Source organism: Heteronotia binoei, chromosome 7 (genome assembly GCF_032191835.1).
Source record: "Heteronotia binoei isolate CCM8104 ecotype False Entrance Well chromosome 7, APGP_CSIRO_Hbin_v1, whole genome shotgun sequence".
NCBI classification, from domain to species: Eukaryota; Metazoa; Chordata; class Lepidosauria; order Squamata; family Gekkonidae; genus Heteronotia; species Heteronotia binoei.
The window spans coordinates 113,764,536-113,781,302 of record NC_083229.1 but is presented as its reverse complement, the minus strand read 5'-3'; the positions used below and the strand labels follow the sequence as shown (position 1 = coordinate 113,781,302).

At 43.6% G+C, this 16,767-nt stretch overlaps 1 protein-coding gene across 1 annotated transcript; it reads left to right on the top strand.

The window, feature by feature from the left end:
- Positions 1-3,690: 3,690 nt before the first annotated feature.
- On the top strand, positions 3,691-16,522 carry FAM8A1 (family with sequence similarity 8 member A1). The gene is made up of 5 exons (XM_060244243.1): positions 3,691-4,036; positions 7,729-7,849; positions 10,078-10,201; positions 11,335-11,474; positions 13,423-16,522. The coding sequence occupies exons 1-5, from the start codon at positions 3,691-3,693 to the stop codon at positions 13,565-13,567; spliced, it is 876 nt and encodes a 291-aa protein (XP_060100226.1). The 3' UTR covers positions 13,568-16,522.
- The last annotated feature ends 245 nt before the right edge of the window (positions 16,523-16,767 follow it).

Below are 16,767 nucleotides of genomic sequence, written 5' to 3'. Positions count from 1 at the left end.
CCTGGCGTGATGACATCACCCGGAAGTGACCACATTAAATCACACAGCTGTTTGGGGAGAAGCGGACTGTTCCATTGCATAAATACAGTAAATACACTACAGCTTCTGAGGCAAGCAAGAGGAAGGGGTCGGTCATTCCTCACTTTAGCCATTTTGGCCTCCAGGGAGAGGTCAGGCTTGATTGGATGTATTGTAGAACCCACTGATTTGTCTTTTTGATGGTCCACAGCAGGGGTCCCCAACCCCTGGGCCGTGGACCGGTGCTGGTCTGTGGCCTGTTAGTAACCGGGCCATAAGTTGTATAATTATTTCATTATATATTACAATGTTGTAATAATAATAATAATAATAGTATCCTGCCCTCCACTTCGAATCAGAGTGGCTCACAATCTTCTTTACCTTTCTCCCCCACAACAGATACCCTGTGAGGTAGGTGGGGCTAAGAGAGCTCTCACAGAAGCTGCCCTTTCAAGGACAACTCTGAGAGAGCTATGCCTAACCTGAGGCCATTTAAGCAGCTGCAAGTGGAGGAGAAGGGAATCAAACCTGGTTCTTCCAGATAAGAGTCCACACACTTAACAATTACACCAAACTAATAAAAATAAAGTGCACAATTGTATCATCCCAGAACCACCATGCTGCCCCCCCCCCCCCGGTCCATGGAAAAAATTGTCTTCCACAAAACCGGTCCCTGGTGCCAAAAAAGTTGTGGACCGCTGGTCCCCAGTATCCTTAAACCTCTCCTCCAGCATCCCATTTCAAATGAGCCAGCTTTCTTCACTTTCCAACTTTCACACCCATTCGTAGCGATCTGATCTAAGGCTGCAATATGTTTTGGACTCAATGTGGGGTTAGGGGAACCGTTTGCCAAAGATGCTGCTTCAACCCAAAGTAACTGTTGATGCGGATCTAATCTGTACAAGAACCTGAACCCATATCCCTCCTTCCTAGAATTACCTGATGTCCTCTTTTTAAAGGACATGTACTCTTTGGTCTTTTTAAAAAACTGATGCAAAGAGGGTTGCCATCCTCCAGGTGGGGCCTGGAGATCTGTTTTTACAACTGATCCCTAACTGGCAGAGATCAGCTCCCCTGGGAAAAATGTCTGCTTTGTAGGGTGGACTCTAGGGCAGGGGTGTCAAATATGTTGCCTGGGGGCCAAATCAGGGAGAAGGAAGCAAATAACAGTCAGTTACTTGGGGGCCTGATAGGAGCCCTCCGGGGGCCAAATCAGGCCCTCGGAGGGCACCTATCAGCCCCCCAAGTAACTGACGGTCATTTGCTTCCTTCTCCCTATCTCTTGCTTCCTTCTGCATAACAGCTTGCTTTGCAAGACTTGCTCAATTGCACAGGAACAACAGAGCAAAAACTCTATTTTCTCCATTTGCAGAGGAAGGCTGGATGGCAGAGCTTGTTTTTCCAGGCTCTCTCAATCACACAGCAGAGCTATTGAGCCAAAGGATCTCTTCCTTCTGTTGGCTGAAGCTCCTCCCCCACTAGTCTCCTGGGGAAGGAAGGAAAGTATCCAATGGGAGATCCTTTGTCCAGTTCCCTGGATCCCATCGGAGAGATACAAAGAAAGTACCTTTAAGACCCATGAGTGCTAATATTTTAAACATGTTCTAAGGGTATTTAAAAAAAAACTTTGTGTTTGTCTGTGTCCTTTATAAAGTTTATGTCTCTGCTACCTAATCTTAAATAGGTACACACGTGGCCCAGCCCAACATGGCCCAGCCCAACAAGGTCTCATATATATGTCGGATCTGGCCCTCATAAGAAGAAGAAGATATTGGATTTATATCCCTCCCTCCACTCCGAAGAGTCTCAGAGCGGCTCACAATCTCCTTTACCTTCCTCCCCCACAACAGACACCCTGTGAGGTGGGTGGGGCTGGAGAGGGCTCTCACAGCAGCTGCCCTTTCAAGGACAACCTCTGCCAGAGCTATGGCTGGCCCAAGGCCATGCTAGCAGGTGCAAGCGGAGGAGTGGGGAATCAAACCCGGATCTCCCAGATAAGAGTCCGCACACTTAACCACTACACCAAACATGAGTTCGACACCCTTGCTCTAGGGCATTATACCATGCAGAGTCCCCCCCTCCCCCCTCTCTCCTGGATCCACCCCCAAAATCTCCAGGTATTTTTCAACACACACCTGACAACCCTATAAAATCTCCTCTGTTGGGGTTGAGAGGTTGAGCCTGTTTTGCCAGTAGAGGCAGCTTCAATAGGAAGGGTCCCATGTGCAAGCACCAGTCGTTTCCGATCCTGTGGCGACGTCGCTTTCACAATGTTAATCAGGTTCAGCCCAGATCATGGGGAACCATGCTTTAGATTATCACTATTGGTATGTGGATCATGCTGTTGAAATTATGCAGAGTGTTCAGGGAAGTAAAGAGGTCTGAACTGAGAAAATAAATAACAGCACTGATGATCGTAAGTGCTTAAATAAGTAACCTGACCTTAATAAAAGCCTTCTAATATGACTGAGAACGTCATATTAGCTTATCCGAACCCTGGGCCAGTAACATGAACAAATGTAGGCATCTTTTGCTTCACAAGTTTAAAACTTTGCCATAGACTAAGTTAATGAACAAGTCATTTTTAGGGAATATACTAGAAGCCAGCATGGTATAGTGGTTAGGAGTGGGAGATTCTAAACCGGAGAAGTCCTCCTGCGCATGAAGCCTGCTAGGGGACCTTGGGCCAGTCACAGTTCTCTCTGGAATATCTCAGCCCCACCTACCTCATAAGGTGACTGTTAAGAAGACCGTAAGAAGAGTCCTGCTGGATCAGACCAATGGTCCATCTAGTCCAGCATCCTGTCTCACACAGTGGCCAACCAATTCCTCTGGACAGCCAACAACAGGCTGAGGCCTTCCCCTAATGTTGCCTCCCAGCTCTGGGATTCAGAGGATTAGTGCCTCAATGCGGAGGCTCCCTTCAGTCACCATGACTAGATAAGAACATGACTGTTGTGGGGGAGAGGAGAGGAATGTGATTTGTAAGATGCTTTGAGTCTTCTTAAGGTAGTGAAAGGAAAGGAAAGGTCCCCTGTGCAAGCACCAGTCGTTTTCGACTCTGGGGTGACGTCGCTTTCACAGCGTTTTCACGGCAGACTTTTTACAGGGTGGTTTGCCATTACCTTCCCCAATCATCTCCACTTTCCCCCCAGCAAGCTGGGTACTCATTTTACCGACCTCAGAAGGATGGAAGGCTGAGTCAACCTCGAGCCGGCTTCCTAAAAACCCAGCTTCCACCGTGGATCGAACTCAGGTTGTGAGCAGAACTTAGGACCGCAGTACTGCAGCTTTAACACTCTGCGCCGCGGGGCTCTTAGCTTAAATGGAAGGAGATTTAAAATAAGAATTTTTCCCCCCCACAGTGATCAGTTGTGTGAAGCAAATCGTCAATCGGGAAACACACTAGCTACCCTTCGCCACACGCCATGGCCTCGCCCGCCTTTTCCCGCCTTCAAGCCCGGACGAAACCATCTGACGCGCAGCAGGGAGGGAGCTCAGCCCCGCCAGCGCCGCAGTGGTGCCTTCCATTGTGGGCGTTCTCCTCGACGTCACCGTTACGCAAGAGGCCCGCGTTCGACCCGCCCCTCTGAACAAAGTCCTGCGCCTGCGCCGTGCGAGCAGCAGACTGTGACAGGCACGGCCGAGAGGGCCGGGAGGGAAGCGGGTGCGATGGCCGAGCCTAGCGACGCTCCCAGCGACGGTGGCGCCGCCGCGGCCGACCCGAGGGCGCTGAGCGCGGGGGAATATTCGCGGCGCGTCCACCAGTGGCTCTGGGACTCCTACTGCGGCTACCTGAGCTGGCAGAGCGGCCTGGCCGCCCTCATGGCCGGAGCCGCCTCAGCCGCTGCCCCGCCGCCCGCCGCCTACTCCTACAGCCCCTTCTACCACCTCCTCGCCACCGCCCCGCCCACCGACGCCGCCCGCGCCCCCCTCGCTTGGCAGCCGCCCCCGGCCAGGCCCCCGCCTCGCGCAGCAGCCCCCGCCAGCTCCGCCAGGGACACCGGCCGCCCAGCAGGTAGGTAGGTAGGTAGGTGGGTGGATGAGGCGGGGAGGGGAGAGCAAGGCGGAGCTGAGGCAGCAGGGGCTCCCCCGTGGTGGCACCCTGGCTGCGGCAATACGTTCCAGAGGCAGTAGAAATGAGCAAAGTCTTGGGTCTCCTGAAAGGCTAAGACAATTTGTGGCGGCAGAAATGAGCAAAGTCCTGTGGCTCCTGAAAAGCTGAGGGGATTTGTGGCAGGAGAAATGAGCGAGAGTCCTGTGGCGCCTGAAAGGCTAACAAAATGCGTGGCACGGGAGTCCTGTGGCACCTAAAAAGCTAAGGGAGTAAATAAATAAAAATAATACTAACTCAGCTTAGAGGGAAACTGTGGCACCTGAAAAGCTGAGGGAATTTGTGGCAGTAGAAATGAGCAAGAGTCCTGTGGCGCCTGAAAGGCTAAAAAAATGCATGGCACGGGGAGTCCTTTGGCATCTAAAAAGCTAAGGAAATAAATAAATAAAAATAACTCTAACTCAGCTTAGAGGGAACCTGTGGCACTTGAAAAGCTAAGGGAATTTGTGGCAGTAGAAATGAGCAAAGTCTTGTGGCACCTGAAAGGCTACAGCAGTTTGTGGCAGTAGAAGCGAGCAAGAGTCCTGTGCTGCATTAAAGGCTAAGATTATTTGTGGCAGTAGAAGTGAGCAAAGTCCTGTGGCACCTGAAAGGCTATGACTGGGGTGGCCACACTTGCTTAATGTAAGAGCCACATAGAATAAATGTCAGATGTTTGAGAGCAGCAAGACATGAACATCAGATGTTTGACAGCTGCAAGACAGGAAGGAAGGGAGCAATGTTAATTCTAAGCTGCAGAGCAAAAATTCTGCTTTGTGAGCTACTGATATTAAAGTTCTGAGCTACTGGCATTAAAGTTGTGAGCTGCATAAATTAGTTTGCTCTGGAACCAGTTTTCCTGAGCTAAGACAAAAATGTGTGAGCTGGAAGCTAAAAATCTGTGAGTTAGCTCACACTAACTCAGCTTAGAGGGAACACTGGAAGGGAGGGAGGAAAAATGGAAATAATGATGGAAAGAAAGCAAATTGATGGGAAGGAAAGGAGAGGTGGAAAGAAAGCAATTTTAAATGCATTCCCCAAGCCCCTGGCTGGCTTGGTTTGGAGAAGTGATTTAAAGAGACAAATACCTTCTCCAAGCTGGCTGATGGAGTGATGTGGGCTTTGAGAGCCACAAAATATGTGTAAAAGAGCCATGTGGCTTCTGAGCCACAGTTTGGCCACGGCTGAGCTAAGACAATTTGTGGCAGTAGAAATGAGCAAGAGTCCTGTGACCTCTGAAAGACTAAGCTGATTTCTGGCAGGATAAATGAGCAAGAGTTCTGTGGCACCTGAAAAGCTGAGGAAATTTGTAGCAGTAGAAATGAGCAAGAGTCCTGTGGTGCCTGAAAGGCTAACAAAATTTGTGGCAGTAGAAATGAGCAAGAGTCCTGTGACCTCTGAAAGACTAAGCCGATTTCTGGCAGGAGAAATGAGCAAGAGTTCTGTGGCACCTGAAAAGCTGAGGAAATTTGTAGCAGTAGAAATGAGCAAGAGTCCTGTGGTGCCTGAAAGGCTAACAAAATTTGTGGCAGTAGAAATGAGCAAGAGTTCTTCGGCACTTGAAAGACAATATTTGTGCTGTGGATATGTGGAAGTAGAAATGAGTAAGGGTCTGGTATCACCCAAAAGATTAACAAAATTTGTGGCTAGGTAGCTTTCAACTCCTTTTTTGGCACAAATTTTGTTACTTTTTCAGGTGCTACTGGACCCATTCTCTTTTCTACTGCTACAGACAAACTAACAGGGCTACCTATTTTGATCTATGCATCTCAAAGATAACACCTTGCTTTTCTGCTGTCTAGTAGCAGAAGAGAGCAAGAGTCCATTAGTACCTGAAAGACTAACAAAATGTGTGGGAGGGTAGGAGCTTTTGTGAGTCACAGCTCGCTTCTTCAGATACAATTTGCAAAAGCTCCTACCCTACCACGCATTTTGTTAGTCTTTCAGGTGCTACTGGACCTTTGCTCTTTTCTACTGCCACAAATGGACTAAAATGGTTACCCATCTTGATCTTTCTGCTGTCTAATACACAGAGCGGCTTATAAATAATATTTAATTTGTTTATACCTTCTCCTCTCCATTGGGGACTCAAAGAGGCTTATATCATTTTCTTTTCCTCCATTTTATCCTTAAGACAACCATGAGGGTAGGCTAGGCTGAGAGAGTGAGTGGCCCAAGATCACCCAGCGAGCTTCCATGGCACAAGCAGGGATTCGAACCCCAGGCCTTCCAGCATTCTTAACCAGCACACCATAAAGAATAGCAATGGCAAGTGCTATTACAAATATGCCACTATCCAAATTGTAATATACTGTACTATATAATAGCCAGAGTGGTGGCCCTGGTATTCTGTATTGCAGTAATAAATAAACAAACAGGGAATTAATTTGGACAAACTGATTAGTCTTGTTATTCTGGCATTGCCCTTTGTGGACCTTGAATTAAAATGAGCAGTAGGGTCAAAGAGCCATGAAAACACAGGAAGAGATGTAATTAAGTAAAAAAAAACAAATGATACGTAAATACAGACATCTTTTGCAATAGTAAATTGCGATTGCAGTGTGAAGGGACTCTGTAATTTCCTTGATTGCATTTGGGTTTTGAAAATATGTGTCATTTTCTCCCACCCTTTGTTATAAAATCAGACAGCATATAGTTTTACAAAATCAGTAAGCAACTGTTTCGAAGGATGCTCTGCCACCTTGTTCCTTCTTGTTTTGTATTCAAAAGGTAATGGGGGTAATTGATGGAGGATTTGGTCTACTGCTGAGTGTTGGTCGTGATAGATAAATAGAACCTCCATATTCAAAAGCACTGTAGCTCTGAAGTGAAGTTGTTCACAGGCAATAGAAGAGAGCTGTTGTTTTTGTGTGGCTTCTTGAAAGCACCTGGATAAGCAACCCTGGAAGTAGGATGTGGACAAGGTGGAAGAAGAATTGCAGATTTATACCCTGCCTTTCTCTCTGAATCAGAGTCTCAGAGAGGCTTAAAATCTCCTTTACCTCCCCTCCCCCACAACAGACACCCTGTGAGGTAGGTGGGGCTGAGAGAGCTCTCACAGCAGCTGCCCTTTCAAGGACAACTCTTGTGAGAGCTATGGCTAACCCAAGGCCATTCCAGCAGGTGCAAGTGGAGGAGTGGAGAATCAAACCCGGTTCTTCCAGATAAGAGTTCACGCACTTAACCACTACACCAAACTGGCTTTACACCAAAATGGACTGTGAGTCTGACCCTGTAGGAGTCTTCCTGTATTTTTATGTTCTCTGTAGTCCTGCCTTGTGTTTTATAGTGGGGCCCTGCTATCTAACATAAGGTAATTCTGTAGTACCTTTATGTGTGGCTCCGTCCCTGCAGCAGTGATGACATACCAGGCCACTTAGAGGCAACTGTTACTCTCCACAATAAATATTATGTGGTAAAATGAGTCCAGTGTGGTTTGCGTGGTACAGATGAGTGCAAGATTGCATCAGTTTCAGTAAGTTGGAAAAAGATGCAACAATTGACATAACAATACCTGGTAAGCTCTTTCTTACATTGTGCGAAATTGTTGTTTTGAGCAATGCGTTTTGCATGAAAACGTTTACACAGTATTGCATAATCTTTTTTTTAAAAAACAGGTCGTGAATTTGTTATCCCGTCCTTGGCTCACAGGTTTATAGCAGAGATGGTGGATTTCTTTATCCTCTTCTTTATTAAGGCAACCATTGTTCTGAGTATTATGCACCTCAGCGGAATAAAGTAAGTTGTACAGTATATCACATGACTACCCATTTTCATTGATCAGTTTTTCAATTTAAGGCTAATACTCATGGAAGTGGTAAACCTATCCCTGGGCTGGACTATTTCGAACTGGAAGCAGAAGTTCACATCAAACTCTCCTCTGTAATAAAACTTCCTTGCAAATGTATGCAATACTCAAAAGTATACCTACAGGAATAAAGCAAAAGTCAAGTGGCACCTTAAAGACTAGCACCTGAGCTCTTGTTTTATTTTGCTACAACAGGTGACCAATGTTCCCTCTAAGCTGCAGAGTCTTGTGAGCAAAAATTCTCCTTTGTGAGCTACTGGTATTAAAGTTGTGAGCAACTGGTATTAAAGTTGTGAGCCACTGCATAAATTGTGCTCTGGGATCATTCTTCCTGAGCTAAGACTGAGCTGGAGGGTAAAAGTCTGTGAGCTAGCTCACGCTAACTCATTTTAGAGGGAACACTGCAGGTGATCCCTTTACACACAAGGAGTTTGGGATTGTACATAAGTCCAGGAATTGGTGGTGGTAATGCCCTCCTAACTGTATTAGGCTAATTATACACATGTACTGTGAGAAGAAACTGCTGTTTCTCTGCAGCTGTATCACTTGTAAATGGAAAGATGTGCAGTCTCCTAATATTCAGGCTTGGTATCTCAAAGTTCGGGATTATGAGGTGCAGTCATGCGCTATAACACCTCAATATAAGTCTGTAATGGAAAAGTGGTTGCTTTTTTTAAGAATTCATTTTGCTAATTATTTAACTTAGATTTAACTTTTTTTTTGTTATTATCAATGTGTGGAATTTAAGTTGTATCATATTTTGAAGCTTTATGATTTTATGGAAGCGGTTTGAATTTTCAATAAAGAAAATGTTGAGATTTAAAAAAGAGGGGGGGGGGGAGAAACAATTTCCCTGGCTTTGCTAAACTAATTCTGGCCCATTATCATGCCATAAGCTTTGTGGGTTATAGTCCACAAAAGACTGTAAAGATAAATGTTAATCCTCAAGGAGATTATAGAAGAATCTTCTTAGATTTCAGTGAGGCAGTATTCACTCCCCAACTCATGGTTCTTCAATGTTTGCACTTCACAATTTTGCCTGCGATACTATTGTTGCTTCCTTATGGTATTGAATTCATGCTTTGAAACTGCAGGAATCACTACAGTTATGAACATTTATTCTTGTGTACATAAGTAGCACAACTGTTAAGAATTTTACTGAGCAATCCTATGCACAATGACTTCAGTCTCCATTGCAGTCAGCGTTCAGCCCTTTCACAGAAAGTGTTTGTAAAAATACTGATTTCTCTCTAAATGTTGAAGTAATTAACTTAGCACATTTTTATAGACATACAGCATTGCACTGATTGATTGGAAATGCCTGAGATGTTCCTACTGAGTTATTTCCTTATAATAATTGTAGTACATTTAGGGTGGTGTTATTGTTTTAAACCTTACAGCAAACTTTAACCCTAGGGTTTGAGACTAAGAGGGCTGCATTGCAAGGAGAATTTTCAAGCAGAAGTGAGATTAGAACCAAGGATCTATATGCTCTGCCAAGTCTTGTGATTTTGCAGATAGTTTTTTTTCATAGAGAGCAGCCCCGTGGCGCAGAGTGGTAAAGCTGCAGTACTGCAGGCTGAGCTCTCTGCTCACGACCTGAGTTCGATCCCAGCGGAAGCTGGGTTCAGGTAGCCAGCTCAAGGTTGACTCAGCCTTCCATCCTTCCGAGGTCAATAAAATGAGTACCCAGCTTGCTGGGGGGGGGGGGAGTGTAGATGATTGGGGAAGGCAATGGCAAACCACTCTGTAAAAAGTCTTGCTGTGAAAACGTCATGATGCGACATCACCCCAGAGTCGGAAACGACTGGTGCTTGCACAAAAACCTTTACCTTTTTTTTCATGGAAGAGGGGAACTTTTAAACTTGAAATGGAATGGATATTACACCCTTTAATTAATTGCATATCCTTTAACTGATTGCAGGTTTCATATCCAGTACTGGTCTCCAGTGCATGATGATGACTGGTATAAAATCTGAATATAATTTGTTTATTCCACTAGTGAATTTTGTGCACCTAAAATGTTAGCATCAGCGGAATGTTCCTTTTTTCATGGACAGGGAAAGTCTGCCGACTAAAGAAATCCTTGTTGTTCTATAATAGCTGTTAGAATTCTGTGGAATATTTTTTGCATATTAAAATGATATTTTCTGTGCAGAGATATCTCAAAGTTTGCAATGCACTACATCATAGAGGAAATAGATGAAGAAACCTCCATGGAAGACTTGCAGAAGATGATGGTAGTGGCTCTTGTCTATAGGCTACTAGTCTGCTTCTATGAGGTATCTAACTACATCTTAAGTATGCACTCAGTGGGATGTGTATTCCATAAGATAGCTTGTATTAAGGTGAAACTGTGTAGTGGCTTATTTCAAAGCATGTTATTTTCTCTTTTAACTTGAAAAACTCGTTCAGTCAAGCCAGCCTCCAGGATTTTTAAATATTTTAGATCAGGGATGTCAAACATGGAGTTCGGGGGCCGAATCAGGCTCCCAGAGGGCTCCTATCAGGCCCCTGAATAACTGGCTGACATCTACTTCCTTCTCCCTCTCTCTTGCTTCCTTCTGCATCTCAGCTTGCTTTGCAAGACTTCCTCAATCGCGCAGAAGCTACAGAGCAAAACCTCGATTTTCTCCATTGGTTGAGGCTCCTCCCCCTCCTTGTCCCCTGGGGAGGGAGGGAAAGAGCCAGAGATCCTTTTGCCCAGTTCCCTGTATCCCATGGGAGAAATACAAAGAAAGCACCTTTAAGACCAACAAGCGCTAATGTTTTAAGCATGTTTTATTTTAAGTTGGTTTAAAAAAAAATTAGTCGTGTTTGTGTCCTTTAAAAAGTTTATATATCTGCTACTTAATCTTAAATAGATAAACACATGGCCCAGCCCAACAAGGTCTCATTTATGTCAGATCCGACCCTCATAACAAATGAGTTTGACACCCCTGTTTTAGATGTTTGTACCCTTCTTTGTCTCCCCAAGGGGGACCCAAAGCAGCTTACAGTACCATTGTTCTGTTTTATCCTCAGAACAATTCCCCTATGAAGTATGCTAGGCTGAGAGAGCGAGTGACTGACCAACCCAAGGACACCCAATAAGCTTCCATGGTAGAGCAAGGATTCAAACACTAACTATTCCACTGCACTGACTCTTTGAGCAGCCAGTAAGCATAGGCCAGGCTAAGTCGATAGAAGCAAACAAGATGAGTGTCTAGGGCATGGGGCACTTTTAGTAAGGTTCTTGCACCACATGCTTGATGCTGATTTTGTGAATCAAAATAAGACTGCTAGCTGATTGCAGCAAGATACCTTTTTGATGTACAGAATTTATGTTTGAATGCATCACAAAGCTCTGTGTGTGTGGGTGGGTGGGTGTGCTTGTTGGTATTCAATTGTAAAATGATTTTTTCCCTCCTTTCAGATTATTTGTATTTGGGGAGCTGGTGGGGCAACCCCTGGGAAATTTTTACTTGGGCTGCGAGTTGTAACATGCGACACATCTGTTCTTATTGCACCAAGTCGTGTGTTAGTGATTCCATCTTCAAATGTCAGCATGACCACGTAAGTACCACTGTAATGGAAATGCGAGATAGTTCACTTGAATTATAAAATTGTTGTAGCATTGTGTAAAGCGATCTATGTTTTCTGTGGGAAGTACCAGCTAATGCCAACAGATAAGAGCCCTGGATTAGTATTAAATTTTAGTAGGACAACGTTTAACTGGATACCTCATAATATTCCCTTTGGAGTAGTGGAACTTATTTTCCCAAAGAAGAGAGTAAATCACTTCTATATCCTTGCATTACAGCTCTGAATTTTCTGATAATGAACGTTTTCGAAGTGAAAGCTTTGTAACACTGAGAACTAGGTACTTGTGCGTAACTGCCTTCTCAATTTCTGAATGGACAGTGCTCTGTTCAAGAAACTGAAATCTGCTGTAGTCAAAGTAAGGAACGCTTCTAAGCGTTCACACCTAGTAGGAGCTGCCATAGTATCAGCATTTTTACTTCCACATGGCTTTCTCGTAGCAGCTAAGACATGTCCTTACTCCATTCTACAATTCCGTTCTGTATAGCAGCAGTCACCTGCCTTGAGCCTGTGGGCACCTTTGGAATTCTGACAGAGTGATGGGCATAACCAACAAAATAGCTGCTACAGGAGGTAGAGACACAAAACACTGGATGTTGAAGTGCAAAGAGAATAATTAAGAAAATACACTAGGAATGAGGAGCAAGAGAGAATAAAACCCACCAGGGCTTTTTTTTTTTTTTTTAAAGCAGGAACGTGGTTCCGGCTGGCTTGGTGTCACGGTGTGTGGCCTGATATGCAAATAAGTTCCTGCTGGGCTTTCTCTTTTTAAAAAAACCCTGTGTGGAACAATGGTGGTGCCAGGGGTGTGGCCTAATATGCAAATGAGTTCCTGCTGGGCTTTTTCTACCAAAAAAGCCCTGAAACCAACAATGCGGTGGCAGCTGCCCCAAAACATTAATGTCCTCAGCTTGATGGGCTCTCCGGTGGCCATTCTGAAACTTTGGTGAACACCATAGCACTCGTGGGCTGCATTGGGGACCCTTGCTGTATATACACTGCCCTGAATTTCATGGTTATTATGCTTCTGTCTCAGCTTAAGCTTTTCTTAAAAGTTCAAAGTGGCTGCAGCTCAATAATAAAGTCAGTAGTATTAATTATTAAAACTTCTAAGTTGGCTGTGATACTAAACATTAGAACGTGTAAAGATCTATATAAAAAGTAACATTTGACAGCTGATCAGAGCGGCCTTCCCATCCTGAGTGAGACTTCTGAGAATTTGTGGGATGTTTCCCTCCAACATAACAATTAAATGTCCTGTATTCTTTCCGAGAGCATTGCTTTGTGTAAAACGATGAAAATATGAAAGTTATACAGTATAAGACTGCTGTGAAATACAAATATAGGTACATTAACACCTAGATACTTCAAGCTAAGGATGTGCAGGAATCGGGAAAATGGTGGTCCGTGTTGGTTCATTTGATTGCACGAACCATGGACTTACATGAACTTTTCAGTTTTCTGAACCGGTTTGTGGTTTGTTTGGTTTGGGAGGCGGTAGAACAGCACCCTCTTGAGTTTTCCATGGGGAAAAAGGCAGTTTGTTTTTGGGCTCGCTAATGACACAGCCAAAATGAAACACGAACTGGCCTGGTTTGTGCTCATCTCTACTTTAAACTATTGATAACCTTGATTATGATAGGAAAGGAAAGGTCCCCTGTGCAAGCACCAGTCATTTCCAACTCTGGCGTGACGTTGCTTTCACAACGTTTTCACGGCAGACTTTTTATGGGGTGGTTTGCCATTGCCTTCCCCAGTGATTATGATAAATCACTACTAAAAATGACCATTTCTCACTCATGCTTTTGAACTAGGGGCACGCTTGTGCCCCGGCTTGTATCATGTCTTGACAGTGATGTAGTGTATCAGAATGATTCCTGTCTTTACAGACTGCAGCGATACTGTTTTTTCTTTCTTCCAGATCTACAATACGAGCTTTGATCAAGAACTTTTCTATCGCTTCCTTTTTTCCTGCATTCATTACTCTGCTGTTCTTTCAACATAACCGAACAGCCTACGATATTGTAGCAGGGACAATTGTGGTAAAAAGAAACAGCATCAGATGATATCCGAGGAAGCCTCGATTCTACTGTTCGAACTTGATAATGAACATATGTTGGATTTCGGAGCCTGTCACTTCAGTGCCAGTGGCTATCTCTTGACACGTTTCCTCCTGCACCAATGCTTTGGAGAAGAACATTTTAGTATTTGAACTAATCACGGAAACAAAGTTATCTTCAGAAGACAGTGGCACAGTTGTTAACAGTTTGAATCCTATACCAAGAGGCAGACATTCTCATGACCGTCACACACACTTGCTTTCAAAGAAGGTAATCAAAAAGTATTACGGCATTTTAGTGAAGGTAACAGTGCCACACGGAGTTGTATATTCCTGTTTTTAGGAACTGCTGGGGGTTTTCCCACTTCAAAAAGCCTCATCAGGAATCTCTTAAATACAATCATTGTATTAATTTAATGCTCAATGTTTTCTGTGTTAAATGACTTGCATGGCCAGGCTGTTTTGAACACTATACTGATCAGCAAACAGGGCCTCATGGAAGGCAGGTAATATTGGTATTAGTGAATGTGTAAATATTCCAAGCTCTGACTAAAGAATTGAGACCAATTGTAATTTACTATTTGTTTTTGATGGAGATTGGAAGGTTTGACTGCTTTCCCCCTCCCCAAGCAGTTTCATGTCTTTCATAGAAACATAAGAGCTTTTTACAAAAAGCACATACTACTTAAATTTTTATTTTAGTTTCAGATCAAACTTTGTATAAGCAGAAATATCAGTTTAAACAAAATACATTTTTTAAAAAAAAGAGCAGCCAGTTCGAACTCTTGCTGAAGTCATAAAGGGAATTCTTGTGCAAGGTGGTTTAAAAATCACACACATTAACAGGTACACTTTTTCTTTATCTGAGGGCCGTGCACCTGGCTAACTTAAATTATATGAAGTATATTTTGCATGATTTTTTTTAAATATACAGTATTAGCATACACATCAGTATCGACTTTTTAGGTTTGGTTAATCTTGATGTACTTTCTTTTAAAATACTAGAATTCTCCATTAGCCTGTTCTTCCATTGGTCTAAAATATAATTAGAATAAGCTGTTTGTACGATCTCGTTTCCAGCCACCCAATAAGAAAGGAACAGGGTAGATATGGTGCTTTTAATTTCTTATGTCTACCTTTTTTAAAAAGTGTAATAACTATATCCTGAGCTTAAGTTATGAAAAAGCATTCTGATCCATGTATCATACGCAGGAGGCTTCTGAAGAGACAGAACTAAAGGCTCAGCTGATGTTTTTTCCAGTTGCTGTTATTGAGCCACTGGCATCACTTTTCTAATAAGCAAATTAGGGAGAAACAGCACCAGCAGCATTTGATTATGGAAATAGAAACAAGGAAAGCCAGTATTTCTCCCTTGCAGTCATGTGGTTCAAACAGAGGTACACAGCAGGAAGTGAATCGGGTATCAAAGCCCCTCACTTCATACCTGAAATACAGTTGCTAAAGAGTGAATATCCCTTTCACTTATACTGAATATAAAGTGAAAAGATAAGGCAAGCCTCAAAAAATACCAGAGGGGCTTTTAGTGCTGGCTATAGAAAATAACCTATAGGACCACCCCCCTTTCCTCCTGGTAGGATGCTTAACACAGACTTACTGTATTATGATCACATTAAGCACTACTTAGAACATAGCAAACGTTTGGTTTTTCTAAGGTAGCAATACCTTGGGTACTTAAGCTATTAACTTATGGAAAGAAACAAAGGCTCTCTGCGCCTGAAGTACTCATTCATAAGGAAGGCTTTCCATTGAATTCGCCAGTGTAGCAGAGTTAATGCTGGCTTTTAGGCTGGGGAAGTCAACTTCAAGTTGTTTTTAACCACAGAGCTTCCTGTGTAACCTAGGGCAGGGGTACTGGGTCCCTTATCTCACTGAATTGTTACGAGGTGAGGAGCAGACCCAGAACTCTTTAAGAGTTCGAGCAGTGTTCTAGCCTAGATTCCATATAAGTCATCTGCTGAGGGGAAAAACAATATTTCTGCTGCAAATGGTTCCATCACTCCCACGACAGAATCACAATTACCTAGCCTTGAGGAGTCATGAACTACAGGGTGGATTCCTCTGCTGCAAACTGTACCTCAGCTATAAAAAAATCAGAGAAAGTTGGGCTACAGAGTTAAATTACATCAACAAATAAAAAGTATTAAGAATTTAATGCTACATTGAAGTGTAGGACAAGGAACAGTAGGAGAAAGTGGAGCCCCCCCCCCCCCCCCGCAGTATTAAGTTCTGTAAGGCATATTTGCACACTTTCCATACTTGCAGTTGAAAGATGTTTTTTAGCAAAACCTCTCTTGCTTCGGTATTAATACATGAAGCTGCCTTATACTGGAGTCAGACTGTTGGTCTGTTAAGCTCAATACTGCCTATTCTGGTTAGCAGTGGCTGTCTAGGGTTTCAGGTAGAGTGTGTTTGATATCACCTACTACCTGATCTTTTTATCTGGATATACTGGGGATGGAACCTGGATCCTTCTGCATGCAAAGTGGGTGCTTTGCTACCGAGTTGAAGTTCCTGCTCTATAATGAACACAAATGGCTTTGATTACTAAGGATTCTGGTGATATGAATACCGCATTGTTTTATAAGTAGACTCTAATTGAAAATTAGATTGATTGCAGAATTACTTTTTTACCTTGTGTGCAGACTCATTTTGCAGCTGATAACATTCAGTAATACAGCTTCCTCTCCAGAGATTATTTCAGAAACGCAAAAGGAATTCAAGTGGCAAAATCCCAAAAGCTATTAAGCTGTTTTGTGATCACAACTTTACAAAAACCATATTCATAAGCTCAATGCTGTGTTTTTTTAAAACAAACATAAATGCACCTGTGGCTTTGATCAATAGCACCCTTCACTGCACCCCCCAGGTACCACAAATCCCATGAAAGATAGAACTAAAGAATTTGTAAGATTTCTTAATAAAAGTCCACATCCACAGGGAATCCTGTTTTTATTAATTGTTGCGTGTTGATAAGCAGTTACTTCCTGTAATTGGAACAAAAGCATACTGACCAATGTGAGCTGTTCTAATTGCTAGCAAGATGATGTTTTATTCTAAGACAGGGTTTCCCAAACTTCCCGTCCGTGGCCTGGTTCCTTCCCCGAGGTCGGGGCGGAGGACGCTCAGGGAGCGATACAGAGACTGTGCTCTGGCCAGGACCGTTCCCCCCTCTCTGTTTCCAAACAT